The sequence below is a fragment of the Peromyscus eremicus genome, unplaced genomic scaffold (assembly GCF_949786415.1).
Source record: "Peromyscus eremicus unplaced genomic scaffold, PerEre_H2_v1 PerEre#2#chr22_unloc_1, whole genome shotgun sequence".
Lineage (NCBI taxonomy): Eukaryota > Metazoa > Chordata > Mammalia > Rodentia > Cricetidae > Peromyscus > Peromyscus eremicus.
Window position 1 is genome coordinate 2,977,490 of NW_026734286.1, and position 17,424 is coordinate 2,994,913.

Sequence of the window (17,424 nt, forward strand, 5' to 3'; positions counted from 1 at the left end):
TGCACAAAATGGTGAGTATGCCTTGGGCTCCTGGAATCCTGGGTGGCAGGTGAATGAAAAATAAAAGAGGACATGACTACACCCATGTGTGGTGGAGGAGAAGGTTCACTGTAAATATGAGAGAGAGACAGCCCAGCCAGGGGCCTCTGGAGTGGTCCGCAATGACCTGGGCCATGTTACAAGAGAAGGGGTAGGGAGAGCAAGAGACAAAGAGAAGAGAAGGAGGAGAGAAGGGGACCAAGTGGCCAAGAGGCAAAAAGTCTGGGCTTTATAGACTCAGAGAAGCTGGGGGAAGAAAAACGCAGCCCCATCACTGGGTTGGGGAGTTTAGAATAGGGGCGGGGTATGCCGGTCAGGTGGAGTCTGTAACAGGTGGATTGGCAGCCAGCTTTCTCTTTAATATGTTAATGGACACCTGAGCCATTTGTCCAGAGTGTGAGACCTAACATGGCATTTGAGACACTGGCTGCTTTGGAGGTATGTGGTGACAATGGCTGGATTTTTCCCTGGTGCTGTGTAGTCCAGTGGAGCTGGAGTCTGTCACAATAGTGCCTATGCCCAAGTTCACTTGAAGTGTGCACTCTGCAGGCAGACTTGAGCCACGTGTCCCCCACTCTTCTTTCCTGGTGAAGCTGTTTCTCCGCAAATCCCTAGCTCTCAAGAGTCCTAGCAAGGAACTTGTCCCAACACAGACCTTGCTGTGCTTGTGGGTTGGGAATGCTGAGTCTAGACTGTGCTGTATAGTTGACTTGAGTGTGCCCTACATTTATAATATATTTATTATACTTGTGTGTGTAGTTTCTTTGATTTTCATTTATTATTTTATTTTATATATAATATATATTATACTTTCTCTATTTTGTTTTGCTTTGACAACAGGATTTCCTTGTGTAATCCAGGAACTCCTGGTGTTTACTAAGCTAGCCTTGAACTCAAAGATCACCCTCTTCTGCCTCATGTATTCTGGGATGAAAGGATTATACCGCCTTCATCCTATATATATATATAATATATATATTATATATATATGTATATATAATATATATATATCAGTTTTTTTTTAAGACAGGAATACTTGTGTACCAGAAGGCTGGGCTGGAAATCACTTCATAACTGAAAATATTCCTGAACCTTGATACTTTAAACTACTCCTCTCTTCCCTTTTTCATGCTTGTTTTTTTCCTACTCTGTCCACCGCTTTATTTGCTCATCACGTGCATTGTACTATCCCTGTAATACTCCCACCTACCCACAGATCTCATGGAACCTTTCTTCTCCTTGTTTTCTATGGACACTCAGTCCAGTTTTGATACCGATCAGAGATAGAATCCATATATATGAGAATCAGACTGCATTGGACATTGTGTGCTTGGGTTACATGGCTCAGTATAATTACATTTCCAGCTACATCCATTTGCCTGCAAATTTCATTTCTGTTTTCTCCTTAGCTGAGTAGAATTCTGATGTGTACATGTGCCTATAGCTGGTCTTTCTTTGGATCATCAGCTCCTGAATTATGACACAGAGACTTCTTATTAATTATGAAAGTTTGGCCTTAGCTTAGGCTTGTTCTTAGCTACCTCTTAAAACTTAAATTAACCCATTTATGTTAATCTGCATTCTGCCATGTAGCTAATTACCTTTCCTCAGTATCTCTGACTTCCTCCACATCTGGCTGGTGAATCCCCCGCCACTCAGATTCTTCCCAGAGTTCCTACCTTTGCCCAGAAGTTCCCTCTATCCTCTTCTGCCTAGTATTTACCAGTCAGCTCTTTATCAAACTGTGCCTTAGGCAGGCAAAGAAAGACAGAGACACATCTTTACACAGTATGATCAAATGTCCCCCAACACTTCTTCCTTTTTGCCTAAAATAAAGAAGGAAATATTTTTTGACTTTAACATAGTTAAACTACATACAATGAGAACAATTATCAGATAAGAATTACATTCACAATATCCAGTCCATTTTTATTTAGCAACTTTGGAGAAAGTACTCTATTATCTATCCTATCTTGGTGAGTCCAAAGTTTTGTGCCTAAATCACTTTCTAGTATAACTTACATTATCAACCTAAAAATATCTTTTTATACCTTAAAACATTTTCTTGATAAACAGCTTAAGCTTTTATGTCTCTCAACCTTTATGAACTTTACATCTCCTTTGTGAGTTTCTTTTCTGAAATTAGTAACAAGGAAAACAGTAAAACTAAAGCTGTCTAGTCTTCAACCACATCAGTTACCTGGGAAGGATAAAATATTACCTGAGTAAACAGGATGTTCAGCTTCCAAAACTATAGAAATGACAGAAACAGCCGGCTGCTTGGACAGTCATGCAAGGTTCCTCTGCAACATTGGGACATCCATCTCAGCCTACAGGCCTACATTATCTACAGACTGTTCTGTGAAGCAGGAATTTTGAAGGACTGTCCTATCTTGTTTTTGCAAAGTTTGGCAGTAGACTTCATTTGGTCTTGCTTGTCCAATTAGACAGTATACTGTCAGTAACTGAGGCAAGAAGAGTTTCTTGCCCAGTGGCTAGTTTTGCCACATTGAAAGCAAACTCCATATAGAGTTTCTTCCATGCCCATCGTCTTCTCTGAAGTATATTGGTGCTGCCAGGATCAGACGTATCTCACTGTCATGAAAAGCCTCATGTTATTAAAACTCTTTAAATTCCATATCCTGTAGATCTGTGAAGTGTTTGAAGACCACCTATCTAAAATATATCTTTGTTTAATCTTAAAATACATACCTAATGACTACAAGTTTGATTGTTATAGATAACTAACTACTAACCTGCATTTCTTAATTATCCTAAATAGTTATCCTAAATAGTTTGTAATAATAGCTTTCAAGGACTAGAACTTTACATTACATTTTTAAATGAGCTGCATAGGTAAAATACCTTAAACAAGAGTAGAAATATATATACAATATGTTATAACAAAAGAATCTTAAATTTGTATCAATATACAAAAATCCATACCAGTATAAAATATTTGAGACTAGTAGCTGGTTTTTAGTTTAAAAGTAGATTCTGTAATCTCCCTTTTTATCCTGTCATTCCTATATCCCCTCCCCTATTTTTTTTCACTAGATAGTAGAGAAAGAAGGATAGAGGAAAGAAAAAGGAAGAAATCCCTTAATTTAACCTTCTTTGTTTAGTTTCCTCACTGACTATAGCCAATAACAAATTGCAACTAACCTCCCTAAATAAAGACAAACATCCATAATCCACAGAATGACCAAAACCCACCTGTCTCATCTCTTGGGAATGTGAGCATTGTGTTCTTAAAATTAATTCCTGCTGCCTGGGGGCAATGGCATCTTTAGATGACCCTGAGAAATTTGGGATAATGGTTAAGTCCTGGGAGAGTGTGGGCCCTGGCCCCCCACTGTGAGTGGCTGCCGCCTTGCTTGCCGACCTTGACCAGATGTCCTCCCTATTCAGATTCCCTGTTGGTTTCCTTCTCACCTAACGTTCAACCACAGGAGGTTTTTTGTTCCTGTATCCTACATTTGGTGTAAACAACTTAGATACAAGAATGTAGCGAACTTCTGCCCTCCGGGGATCCGCCATTGTGCTGTAAGCCTGTATTTAAGGTTTCCTCCCTCTTTCAATAAAAGGCATTCGGCTGGCATTCAGCAGGCATTCAGCATTCAGCCATGGCGAATGACTCGCTGTCTCTTGTTCCTTATTTTTTAATCCGCAGTCCCTCACTCGGACATGGTGAACGTGTGTCAGTAACGGGGGCGTTGCCATTACAGGAGAGCTAGCTGTATCATTTTATGTCCAGTCTGTGTGTTTTGGGAAATTGCACTTAACTGAAGTCCTGGCTGCAGTAGTCTGTGAGGCGGGACCATCTCAGCTAGGTGCTTTGAAGTTCTTCTGGATGCAGATTTTTGAGGAAACTGCAGCAGAGGCTTTTTGTGAAACTGTATCACCTGGGCTACTTGTCTTGTCATTCAAACTTTTAAATGTAACATACATATCTGCATTAACACAAGTGTGGACTGTGTGGTGTGCACAAGTTAGCTAAAGTTGATTTTCTGTTCTATGTTTGAGCAGGTAAAAGACGTCTGTCAACTTTATAAGTCTGTTTGGACTGTTTAACAAAACTGTAATAGAAATCACCTTCCAGGCCTCATGAAAGGATGGCATATAATAATAAGTTATTAAGACTCTATAGATAACAAATTTATCATGTCTCATCCAGTGTCAGAGTTGTGCACATGTCAGGGGATCAGCATATACATCACCTGTCTGGTAGTTTTTCTTGGTTTCTTTCTTGGTATCTGCAGCCAAGATTTTCAGGAGTTCTCCCCTAGTCAAATCTGTTCTTTATTAATTTTAAGGAATCCCATAACTTCCCTCTTCCTTTGGAAACAAAGGCATAACCTCTCCTCCAACACAACAAATTTCCTCTTCCATTTTGAAGTCACGACATCCTTAAAATGTATATAGGCTTATTTAATTCAGCAGTTTTTTTCCCCCAAAATCCAATGTCTCTTAGTAGCTGTTGTTTTTTGTTCACTAGCATTCAAAAAAACTAAAGTTAATAAAGAATTATATAGGGCCCAAACATCCTGTGTTATGATATTTCCCGTCCTTATATGGCTTATTCTTTTTATATTACTTTACTCTCTCTTTAAATACTTTTATTATTTTCAAGCTATTTATTTATTTACTTATTTATTTTTTCTTACTCTGTATGCCCATTTTCTTTTCTTTCTTCAGTACTTAAACACATTTTCAAGCATAATGTGCCTATTCAGAGGTTTTTCTCAGTCTGGACTTGGTTTTGTACATGCCTGCAGTGTGAGCTAAGCCTTAAAAGGCTAGGCCACCCATCATGACCCAACAGGAAGGGACAGCCACGTGCAGTAAGCATTTACAAGATAGTCAGAGAGACTGCGGTGGTGTGTATTCACTGTGGCTCCGGAAAATGCTGCTTTGCTCTTCTGTGAGAGCCAAGCCTCTTGCCTAGCCACCCTGGCTCTGGGAAGTTACTGAGCCCATGCTGCAGCAAGTGCTTCTACCTAGTCTCTCGCTGACCAGCAGCATGCCAACCGTTCATAGGCCCTACGCAAGTGATCAACTGCACAGCCCGGCCTCTTAAATGAGCTGCATCTCTGTACACAGTGAGCATTTGACTGCCTGAGAGACACTGGTTGCTAGGAAGCTGTATCCGGCTCTGTGTCCAGAACTTTTTTCAGCTTTCTCAGGCCCTTTGTTTAGATATACATGCCTCCATGCTGGACGCCAAATGCAGCCAGTCTTTCTTTGGACTGCCAGCTCCCGAGTAATGACATGTAGACTTCTTATTAATTATGAAGGCTTGGCCTTAGCTTAGGCTTATTCCCAAGTAGCTCTTAAAACTTGAATTAACCTGTTTATATTAATTAATCGACATTCTGCCTTGTGACTCATTACCTCTCCCCAGTACCATATGTCTGACTTCCTCTGCATCTGGCTGGCAAATCCCCTATGCCTCAGATTCTTCCCAGTGTTCCTATCTCTGCCCAGAAGTCCTGCTTATCCTCTCCTGCCTAGCTATTGGCCATTCTGCTCTTTCTTAAACCAATCAGAAGGTGCCTTAGGCACACAAGGAAGGACAGAGACATCCACACATGATCAAATATCCTGCACCATGTGCCACATCTCCATTCTCTAGGCATCACCTGATGGGCATTCAGGCTGATTCTTTCTCTAATTATTGGGACTAGAGCAGCAATGATCATCAGTGTGTATGTATCTGTTGTAGTGTACAGACTCTTTTCATGATGTGCAGAGAAATGTATAGTTTAGTGAAATAGTAATTCTATTTTCTGCTTTTGAGGCAAGCTCACACTGATTTGCTTAATTGCAGCAGTTCAAATTAACACCAACGCTGAGTAAGAATTCAAGCTTTTCACCTGCTTACCTGTATGCCAACCCTGCAGAGATCTGATTTATTGTTTTCTTATTTAAAGTATAAGTGTTACAGCTCTGAGCAACAAGGCTTCCCCAATGGAAGTGTTACAGTTCTAATGGGGGGCATGTTTCCCCACGGCCAGTCTTACAGCTCTGAAGGGAAAGGTATCCTAAGTCAGAAGCCAGGGAATACCACAAAGTCACACCTCACAACAAACCACATAACAGATTTATTGCAAGACCCAGTAGGGTGGCTGCCTCTGCTTGGGTGAGAAGCAGTAGAGAACTGAGCAAAAGACGACAGGGTTTATATAGCATTTCTTGGGGGTGAAACTTTTGAAGGTGAAAATTTCCAGGGTGGAAATTGGTGGGTTTTTAAGCCCAGATTTTGGGCTTTTTCCTCTGTAGAGTAGAGCTTGGCTACCGATGCCTGGTAGGGCTGAGTCTGGTTTTTATGGCAGTTAGAGTGTTCTGTGGGCAGAACCTGGCCTTTGGAGGTCCTTAGGTGTGGGGCCTGGCCACTCACATGCCTCAAGTAGCTTATGAAAAGGCCAACAAACTAATATGTTTATTATTGGGAATTTCCTCTCTATAAGTGATGTATTTTATCATATCTAGCCCCTATAATCCAGCACACTTTTATTTGTGTGCTTTTGTTTTACTTTTTTTAAAAAAAAATTATTTATTTATTATGTATACAGTGTTCTGCCTACATGCCAGAAGAGGGCGCCAGATCTCATTACAGATGGTTGTGAGCCACCATGTGGTTGCTGGGAATTGAACTCAGGACCTCTGGAAGAGCAGCCAGTGCTCTCAACCGCTGAGCCATCTCTCCAGCCCCTGTTTTACTTGTTTTATTTTGTTTTATAACTCACTGAGTTCAGTTAGTGTTATCCCAATGTGTGTGGCCATCCAGAGGGTGTGTGTGGACAACCTACTAGTGATGACGTTTCTGAGGAAGAATGACTCTCCATCTCCATAAAGCTGTCAGTTGCCCATACCTTCTTAGCTAGGGGTGGCCTTCTTGAGGACCAATTCCATTCTGCCCAAAACTTTGACTGACATGATCCAAAATATTTGTGGGATTTTACGTTTTTTGTTTGTTTGTTTGTTTTGTTTTGTTTTGTTTTTCAAGAAAAGGTTTCGCTGTGTAGCTTTGATGCCTGTCCTGGAACTCACTCTGTAGGCCAGGCTGGCCTCGAACTCACAGAGATCCACCCGGCTCTGCCTCCAGAGTGCTGGGATTAAAGGAGTGTGCCACCACCGTCCGGCCAGGATTTTACATTTTTATACATGCATTGTAGAATATTTTGGGGGAAAATTGGGTTCCTTCTCAATAAAAATACTCTTTTTTCCATTGTGTCTTTATTCATTGGCCTTCTATAAACCTACAATGTTCATTTTTAACATAGACAATTATTATTCATGTAACTGATGTAGGATTAAGTCAATAAGAAATCAGTTGTTTCCAACTGAAGTTGTTCTAATTGACACAGGAAGAAAACGAAAGTGAAAGGGAGAAAGAAAAAGTAAACACTTCTCATGAATTCTGTGTGGCTGGAGACTTAGGCCAGAGAACTTGTCCTAGATTGAAACAGAAGAGTTCTACATTGTTTGATTGGCAGAGTCACTTATTTGTATAGACCCACAGAGGTTTCTTAGTGAGAACTTACTCAGGGTCTGATAATCTGAGCTTGCTTTACCCAGCAGGGCTGCCTAAGGGGATTATTTTACCATGGGCATAGTTAACAGGTATTTGGGAGGGTCTACACTTGGCTGTCTGGTGTGCTTAGGTCTAGCAAGGGGGAGGTCTTTTGCCCCACTTCTTGGCATTGTTATAAAAAGCCCTTTTGAAGAGGCAAAGGGACTGTTGGGCTTTGATCCGGGTCCTCCCGAAGCTACCCTGTGATTCTGTTTTTTTCCTCTTCACTATCTTTATATCTAGAAGCTTCTTATCCCTCTCTCTTCCTCATAGGAACCTTTAAAAGGTGCCAGCTGGACTCCCACACTTATGAATCCACTTTTCTTGTCTTCTGTTGATTTCTTATCCATTGCTTGGTGAATAACGTAATAGAGATGGTGCATCCTTAACTAACCTATATTGTAGGACATGGAGACCTCAGGTTGATGATTGCTTTTGACCAAACTGATTAGTTTGGTGAGCCATTGAGAACATAAATATCACAATGGAAATGGAGTAGGAAGTAGGTAGGGAAATTTTTAGTCGTGAGAGAGGAGAATTGGTTTACTTCGCTCTGTGTAACTGTTTGCCCAGTACTTAATTGGTTATTGAAAAGCAAAGGCATAGTACAGGTCAGAAATATACAGTGAAAGGTGTCAGTAGGTCCTATGACTGGAGGATACTCCAGTCAATTATCTTGGGGGGCTTTGAAGGAAAGAGGATTTGATTGCTAAGAGACACAGAAGGTTGGGTGTTTTGACCGACAGAATTGCATTTGGTCAGCCTTGCTAAGCGCACATGTCATTTCCCATAGACATCTGATTTTAGAACTGTGAGGCTCAATTGTTTAGAAGAAAAAATTGTGAAAACATGAAAAGAAAAACTCTTCTTGAACATTTCCTTTGAGAATACAGTTTGCCTTATTGCACATACACCTCAAACTACTTGATTTCACATCAGCCTATTTTTCATATATCCCATTTGTTTTCCAAAAGGTATTTGAATGCAATAAGGAGTTACTAAGGCATTGCTAAAGGAACTAACTTGTTGCTATTTTTAAAGCAGACATAGATACAACACACTAAAGAGAATTTTTCTAAGACAGATAACCACAGGGTTCTCATTGTTCAGAAGGGCTATGTGCAGAGACCACGCCAAGACCCGAGTCCCAGGTTGTTCAGTCTTCTCTGCTTGCTGCTTCACTGTTGTCCCGGGGCTCAGTATCCACCTTCTTATCAATTACAGCCACTCTCCTTGTTTCAAATTTTAGCTTGCTCATGCTCTTTTCTTCTACCAAGTACTCAGCAATCTGTACCATCAAGTTCATTTCAAGTTCTCTGATGTAGGGCAGAAGGAAGTTATGTTCTTGACTCTGATAGCACAGAAATGGCCCTTACTCTAGTTCCTGACTGAGTCCTTGCTCCTCACTGAACTTTCCTGATACATGTCTCCTCTGTAGGCATTTTTTCAGTATTTTTGTCTTTGAAGTGTCTACCAGAATGATTCATTTAGCTTTGTGTTCAGTGTGTTCTAGATTTTTTTTTTTTTTTTTTTTTTTTGTCTAAAGAGAATTTTCTTGCAAATTCCTCCACATTTCTTCTAAAACATGTTCAAAATGCCAACAGAGAACCAGGTTAGTTTTGCTTACAACAAAGGTCCCACTTTAAAAAAAAATCTAATTCTTATATTAGGCTTTTCATCTGTCATAAATGGATCTAAGAAATGTGATTTAAAGCAGAAAGCATTTATTCCATCTCACAATTGAAGAGTACACTCCATAAAATGCACGACTGTGAAGCATTTGGTCAAATCACACACAATCAGGAACAGAATGATGTGTAGTTGTCTGTGTCTCAGCTCCCTCCTTCCACTAATATAATCCCTATACAGTTCTCAAAGTGCTTCATCTCAAGTGTGTGTGTGTGTTGTTTCAGATGTGACTTGCCCCGTAGGCTCGTATATTTGAAACCTTAGTCCCCAGTTAATGGAACTCATTGGAAAGTATTAGAAGTGGCCTCAGTTTAGGGGGTGTGTCATTGGAGGTGGTCTTTGAGGTTTGAGAAGCCCATTTCTGGCACTGTGTCCATCTTTTTGCCTGCTATCTTTTTCAGGAGTAAAACATACAGCTACTTTTCCAGCTCCATGCCTGTCTGCTTCCCATCATTATAATCATTGACTAACTCTCTGAAAGTGTGAGCAAACCCTGATTAAATACTTCTTTGGTCATGAAGTCTCATCTCAGCAGTAGAATAGTAACTGAGACTGTGCATCTGCCTTTCTTACAATAAGAACTCAAGATAGCATCCTACAGATGTTTTGTGATTAGCAGTCATCTGTGTAATTACTTAGAAGTATCTTCAGAATCTTCAGTCCTAGATGATTCTGTATATTGTCAGCCTGTCAGTGAAAAGTAACCATCTTAATATGTGCACTATTTTAGGAGTCCGTGACCTTTGAGGATGTGGCTGTGAAGTTCACCTCAGGAGAGTGGGCTTTGTTGGATTCTAGTCAAAAGAAGCTCTACAGAGATGTGATGAAAGAGACATTTTTGAACCTTATGTCCATAGGTAAAGAACACAACCTACTCCTGTTGCATATTCAGTCATAGAACAACTGTTTCTTGCTTCTATATGTAGTGGTGTGATTTGAATACTTGAATGGAACATGTGGTGACTTTAGTGTGCATACCCATGTCATAAGAGCGAGATTGTAATAATTTTTTTAAATCTTGATTATGTCGTAATGAATTCTTTGGGTTTACTTCTAGAGAAAGGACTAGAAGAAAATATTGAAGAGGACTACAAAGATCTCTGCAGAAATCTGGGGTAATTTATATTCAATAGAAAGGAATTTATATTTAACATTTGGGAGTGAGAGGACAAAATGAATCTAACAAATTGAATCTAACCACAATTAGATGGAAACTAACCAAAACCCTTTAACTTGTCTACCTTACACTCAAATCCCACACTATTAATCCTGAACTTTTCATGGCTTGTTTCTCTCTAAATCATCTTAATCTCACAATATATAGCATGATGTAACATTAGAAAGTACAGATTCTTAACAGAAAATATCACAGGAACTATCCTAATAGAGCCTTTGAGGTACATTCCATCATCCCTAAAACTAGAGAAGTCAAACTTCCATCATTTACATTGTTCTCAGCATTCCTGTCCTCTGAGTTCCTGGGACAACTCATTATCCTCTGAGATTTGGTGACTAAGGTCCTGTAGCCTATATGTTTCTGGTCATTTTCACAGTCTTCATAAAAACCACATGGTCAGCTCTGTCACAGTAATACCCTATGAACCTGGTAACCAACTTCTGCTTTAGAGTGCTCTCTGTTCATGTTATAATCACCATGACCAAAGTCATCTTTCAGAGCAATGGGCATATTTTGGCTTACACTTCCATGTTATAGTCCAGGAGGTAAGGCAGGGCAGGAGCTCAAAATAGGCAGAAACCCAGAGGCTGGAACTATTTGGAGACCATGGGGGAATGCTTGCTTGTTGTGGATTACTAAGGTATCTTTCTTATAAAATTCATATCCACCTGCCCAGAGGCACACCTTCCACCATGGGCAAAGCCCTTTCTCATGAATCAGGAATGAGAAAATGCTCCTAAAGACTTGTTTACAGCCAATGTTTTTGAGCCATTTTCTCAATTAAGGGTCCCTATTCTCAGGTGACCTAAGATGGGTCTAGTTGGTAAACTAACCAATGTAGGCTGAGTGTTTTGAATGCCAAAATGCAACAACTTTATGTGATTGTTATGATTGTCTCTTAATGCCAAGATGTGTGCCTGAATATTCACTCCACTTATATCCATTAATTATTTTATGTGTATGTATATGTATACTTTGTTCACTGCCTGTGGGAAAAAGATTTCCAGAGGCCAGAAGAGCGCAATAGATCCTTCAACTCAAGACCAACAGGAATTTGTGAACCCTCCACATGAATGCTCATGTTAAAACTGTGGTCTATTGGACAAGCAAGAATTGTTCTTAATCTCTAAGACTATGATACAGCTCCTTCATAATTTTTTTGTTTGTTTGGTTTTTGGTTTTGGATTTTTGAGACATGCTTTCTCTCGGTAGCCCTAGCTGTCTTAGAATTAGCTTTGTAGACCAGGCTGGCACTGAACTCACAGAAGTCTGCCTGTGTCTGCCTCCCTAGTGTTGTGATTAAAGGTGTATACCACTACTACCCTGCTGCATTCATTGTACTTAATGAAGCATAGTCAACAGTCTACTTCTTTACATATGATGGGTTGACAGGTAGTTACATTGTCCTCAACTTTGGAGGTATTCTGCTCTTTCCTCTCTAATAGTAAAGTTATAGTGGACCACATTAACCAGCCTTCAACATTTCCCTTGTTTAAAGTAATTGTCTTTTCATTTCTTACAGAACTCAGTTGGTTGAGAAAGACTGTGAATATAAATGTGATAGTCAGTGTGATGGCAACCATCATCCAATTCAAAAGAATATGGTTAATGAAGACAACCCTCCTGCAGTAATAGTTCATGAAAGCCCATTGCTTATGAAAAACATCATTGATCATTCATCCTCACATGTGTATCTTAGAGATCAAACTACAGGGAAAGAATCTCAATGTAAGGAAGCTTTTATACATCAGAAACATTGGGAAAGTATCAGTAATTCTGAATCACTTCAGGTACTTGAAACTTCTCCCAGAGAGAAATCTCATGAGAATCAGCAATGTAAGGAAGCCTTTAGGAGTCTCCTTTCTAATCAGCATCATGACAGAACACAATGTGGTGATAAATTCAATCAGAACATATTAAGGAGATATACAGATAGCCCAAAAGATGATGGAATCCATACAGAAGTGAAATCATTTGTTCACAACCACAGTGAAGAAGCCTCTATTGATTCCAGTAACCTCATCAACCCTGAAAAAGGTCATATTGGAAAGAAAAAATACAGTTGTAAGCAATGTGGGAAAACATTTCAATATGCTTCATGTTTTGAGAAACATAAAGTAACTCACACTGGAGAGAAGCCTTATGCATGTAAGCATTGTGGAAAAGCCTTCACCAGTTCTAGTTGGTGCAACACTCACGAGAGGGGTCACACTGGAGAAAAGCCTTACATGTGTAAGCACTGTGGAAAAACCTTCAGAAGTTCCAGTTACTGCAACATTCATGAAAGAGTTCACACTGGAGAGAAACCTTATGCGTGTAAGCACTGTGGCAAAACCTTTGCCATTTTGAGGTCTCGTAACTGCCATGAGAAAATTCACACTGGAGAGAAGATTTACGCATGTAAAGATTGTGGAAAAACCTTCTCAAGTCCCACTTCTTGTAGCATTCATGAAAGAATTCATACTGGGGAGAAACCTTATACATGTAAGCATTGTGGCAAAACCTTTGCAAGTTTGACTGGGTGTATCACTCATGAAAGAAATCATACTGGAGAGAAGCCTTATGCTTGTAAGCATTGTGGAAAAGCTTTCAACAATTCCAGCTATCGCAATGTTCATGAAAGAATTCACACTGGAGAGAAACCCTATGCATGTAAGCACTGTGGCAAAACCTTTGTCATTTTGGGTTCTCTTGTCACTCATGAAAGAAGTCATACTGGAGAGAAGCCTTACTCATGTAAGCATTGTGGAAAAGCCTTTTCCCAAGCCAGTTATCGCAACATTCATGAAAGAATTCACACTGGAGAGCAACCTTATGCCTGTAAGCACTGTGGCAAAACTTTTGCCATTTTGAGTTCTCGTAATACTCATGAAAAAATTCACACTGGAGAGAAGCCTTATGCATGTAAGCATTGTGGGAAAGCCTTCACCAGTTCTATTTGGTGTAATGCTCATGAAAGGGGTCACACTGGAGAGAAACCTTATGCGTGTAAGCATTGTGGGAAAATGTTTGCCATTTTGAGTTCCCGTAACACTCATGAAAAACTTCACACCGGAGAGAAACCTTATGCCTGTAAGCATTGTGGTAAAGCCTTCACCAGTTCCGGTTACCGTAACAAGCATGAAAGGGGTCATACTGGAGAGAAGCCTTAAACATGTAAACACTGTGGAGAAACCTTTGCCAATTTCAATTGATGTAACTCTCATGAAAGAATCCATACTGGAGAGACATCTCATGCACTTAAAAATTGTAGAAAATCCTTTACCAGCTCCTCTTACTGTAATACTCATGAAAGGATTTGGACCAGAGAGAAATTGTTTCCATGTAATGTGTATCGGAAGCTGTTCCTTCAGGTTTATTATCATACCAGGCATGAAAGAATTCACTGAAGAATGAAGACTTACACATGTAAGCATCGTGGAAAAGCCTTTTCATACTCTAGTTATTTTAACATTCATAAGAGGTATCTCATTGAACAGTAGCTTTATATATATAAGTATAGTGGAAAACCTTCTTGGTAATTAGGTTTATGTTACTAGGTATTTTCTGGTTGTCATTTGTGTAGACTTTTTCTTTTCCAAAGATTCATAGCTTCTGTCTGTTGTGTTTGTGTGTATGTGTGCCCATGCATGTAAGTTCCTGGGGTCAGAAGAGTGTGTAGGATCCCCTGGAACTTTAGTTAGAAGCAGTTGTGAGCTGAGTGAGTTTGGTACTAGGATACAAACTGCAGTACTTTGGAAGAGCAATAGTGCTTTTCATCTTTATACAGTCTCATCATCAACTTCGTTTATGGAAATTTTGTGGCTCGTACTTCTCAATATTCATTAAGCAGAGAATTGGAGTTTTCTTTTTTAGTTTTTACTGATGCTTTTATTCATTTTGACAGTTTCATGTATTTCTATAATATTTTAGCTGTCAATAAGAGTTTTTCATAATCCTTCTGCAGCCTCATAAGTTTTTTTTGTTTTTTGTTTTTTTTTCTGGAGCTGAGGACCAAACCCAGGGCCTTACACTTTCTAGGCAAGCACTTTACTACTGAGCTAAATACCCAACCCCCTCATAAGTTTTTTTTAGAACCATAGGGGAATTGAGGCAGAAAAAATTAGAAACTGCAGGAGAAAATTAGAAACTATGGATGAACATGTAAAAGGCAGTGGCAGCTGAGAGGATGGCAGCTTTAATCTACCTGAGTTTCATTCACCCAAGGGAGCACTCTTACAAAATCCCCGTTTATATCTTGGAGATGGACCCTAAGTTAATGACCCATAAAGCCCTCCCTCGAACACCTTCCTCCGCCCCTTTTTGCCACCGGTGTCAATTCACAGTCCAGATATGGCATAGATTTTAGGCTACTCCATACCTCCCTCTTGTGTATGTACATGTCATTGCAAAGATACACAAGAACCTGGAAGATGTGTCTGCCTTGCAGACTCAGGTTACCTCACCTATAACAATACTTTTTTTTTTTAATGCCGAATGCTGTTTATTGAAGGAGGGAAGAGGTCTTAAATACAGGCTTACAGCACAATGGGAGAACCCCGGAAGGCAGAAGTTCGCTACTGATGCTATAACAATACTTTAATGCAAGTGTAGATAATATTGTTCCTCTTGTGAATATTAAGGTGTTGAAAAAGCTTTATTTACCACCGAAGCAATAGAATGCATGATGACCTCCCAGAGTTAAATTCTTAGGTATCTCTACCTCATCACTAGGGAAGGACCTCTTGGTCAGTTTCATCTTGAGGCTTTTGAACAATTTTCCCTTGTATATGTAGACATGCCTCCTATTTTGGGGCCAGGAAATGTCTTCATCTGATTTTGAGCCTTGCTTTTTATTTTTATAACTCTTGTATCATTTGTTGACTATTACTGCCATGTAATTTCATTTTTCAGTGCATTCAGTGATCGTATTCCCTTGTTTGTATTTTAATTTTCTTTTATAAAATGGTTAGGTTGAATAAAAAGACATGGTAGATGAAGCCTTTTATCCCAGCACTCTGGAGGCAGAGGCAGGTGATGTGAGCTCCAAGCTAGCCTGGTCTATATTTTGTGTTTCAGGCCATTCAGTGTTCCATAATAGAGAGACTGTGATTCAAAAAAACCAAAACACACAACCAAACAATGAAATGGATAGGTTTAAGTATAAGGTGTGAAAAAGCCCCATTCCAAAATACTGTGTTTGCAAAGTAGGCCCTCCTTCCCATTGCTGTGTCTGGAGAGAATTCACGATTCCTTCTATCCCAACTCTATTGGTTTTGGCCTCAGGACCACCCGGAATATCCAGTCCTTATGTCTCTTTCATCAACTAGGGATGCTGTTACTTTCTTTCATCAAACATCCACTAGGGTGCATGGATATTCAAAAAACCTCACCCTTGCCACTGGGTTTGAATCCAGTGTAGATGCTGCTGAGATGTATCATGTTGGGCTCATTGGACAGTCACTTCTACTGATTTTAGGCCCATAAGGAGGACACCTTGATCCACCAGAAGCAGGAAAGAGTGAGTGTGTCCAGGGCTCCTGGAATTGTGAGTTGTTGTTTGTGACATAGCAAAGGCAGTGGGTCTGCGGCTTTGACATTCCTCTGGCACTGTGCAGACAGAAGCACACTAGAGTACTGCATTGGCTTCCTCCTTCCAAAAGCATGCAGTTGTGTGCAAAGCAGACAGACTGTGCTGTGGAGGGTCGTGGGTGGTGTGCTCTCTTGGTAGTCTCCTTTAGAGCTATGTCAGTGCTGCTTTAGAGTTTTCCCGTCCTCACCTTTGTCATTTTATATTTTTCTTAGTACTGAACCCAAAGCCATGCTTGACATGACGTAAACACAGGCTTTGTTATTAGGCTACATTACCCAATCAAAAACTTGTTTTGTGTGTGGGTTCTGTTAAAATATGATGATGTTTTTAAAATGATGATATAAGAGGGTTAGATTGTTCTGTCCGTGAAAGTGGGCCAAAATTCCTGGTCACCGAGGAAGAGGAAATTTTAATTAGATTTATTTTTTTGCACTAACCATGCCTGAGGCAAAAATTGAGATTTTTGAAAAGCTCTCCTAGTCTTGTGCATTGAGAGCCCTGTGAAGGTGATCATGGGCTTGGGAGTGGGTTGATGTTTGTTTGTTTTGCTCTAGGCTTCTCCAAGTAGAAGAAATTGCATGAAGGAGTACTTAATCACCAGTTAATCACTTTACATGGTGAACTTATTTGGAGGCAAAAAATAGTATTTTCATTTTGTTAGATTTTAGGGTACAGGAGACAGAAGGCTGGGAAGAGACAAGAGTCTGACCTCAAGAGACAATTTCCTGCTGTGCAGTGAGCGAAAGCTGCCTGACACCTTTATGTGAGGGGCTTAGGAATGAAGTTGGATGAGCTTCCTGTACTACGCCCTCATATGCAGTCTCTCCTTACTGAAATTATTTACCCAAGGAAGGCAGAGTATCTTGGGAAACAGGTAGTCTCAGCAGATTTTCTCTCTGGCCTGACCCATAATGGTTGAAAATTTCATGCCTTCCTCCATTCTTCCATGTGGGATTTTAAATGGTCAACAAGCCCAGCTGTGGTAATCTTTTTCATGGGGGTACTTTGGAACTCCCCAGAAGGGAAGTTGCTTAGCTAGAAGGACAGTCACTCAAAGGATGACTACGATTAGTCAAAACAGTTCCTCTCATGAGGAACATCTTTGATGGTCATATTTAGAGACTAAATTTAAGAGCACAGACTTCTCTTTCAGAGGACCACAGCATGTGCATGGTGGCTCACAACAGTGTGACTCCAGTTCTAGGGAATACAATACCATCTTCTGACTTCCCAGGGCACCAGTCACATATGAGGTACACTGCTGTACATGCAAAAAAATCCACACTCAAAACTGAAATAAATGAATCTCAATGTTCATGGGAGTGAATTTGTTACTCTGGGGAATATCCTGGTGGTTAAGGAATTATTTCA

General features: G+C 40.1%; 1 protein-coding gene across 1 annotated transcript; it reads left to right on the forward strand.

Annotated features, from left to right (window-relative positions):
• Window positions 1-447: 447 nt before the first annotated feature.
• On the forward strand, window positions 448-16,768 carry LOC131900417 (zinc finger protein 491-like). The gene is made up of 4 exons (XM_059251638.1): window positions 448-477; window positions 10,035-10,161; window positions 10,362-10,419; window positions 12,004-16,768. The coding sequence occupies exons 1-4, from the start codon at window positions 448-450 to the stop codon at window positions 13,631-13,633; spliced, it is 1,845 nt and encodes a 614-aa protein (XP_059107621.1). The 3' UTR covers window positions 13,634-16,768.
• The last annotated feature ends 656 nt before the right edge of the window (window positions 16,769-17,424 follow it).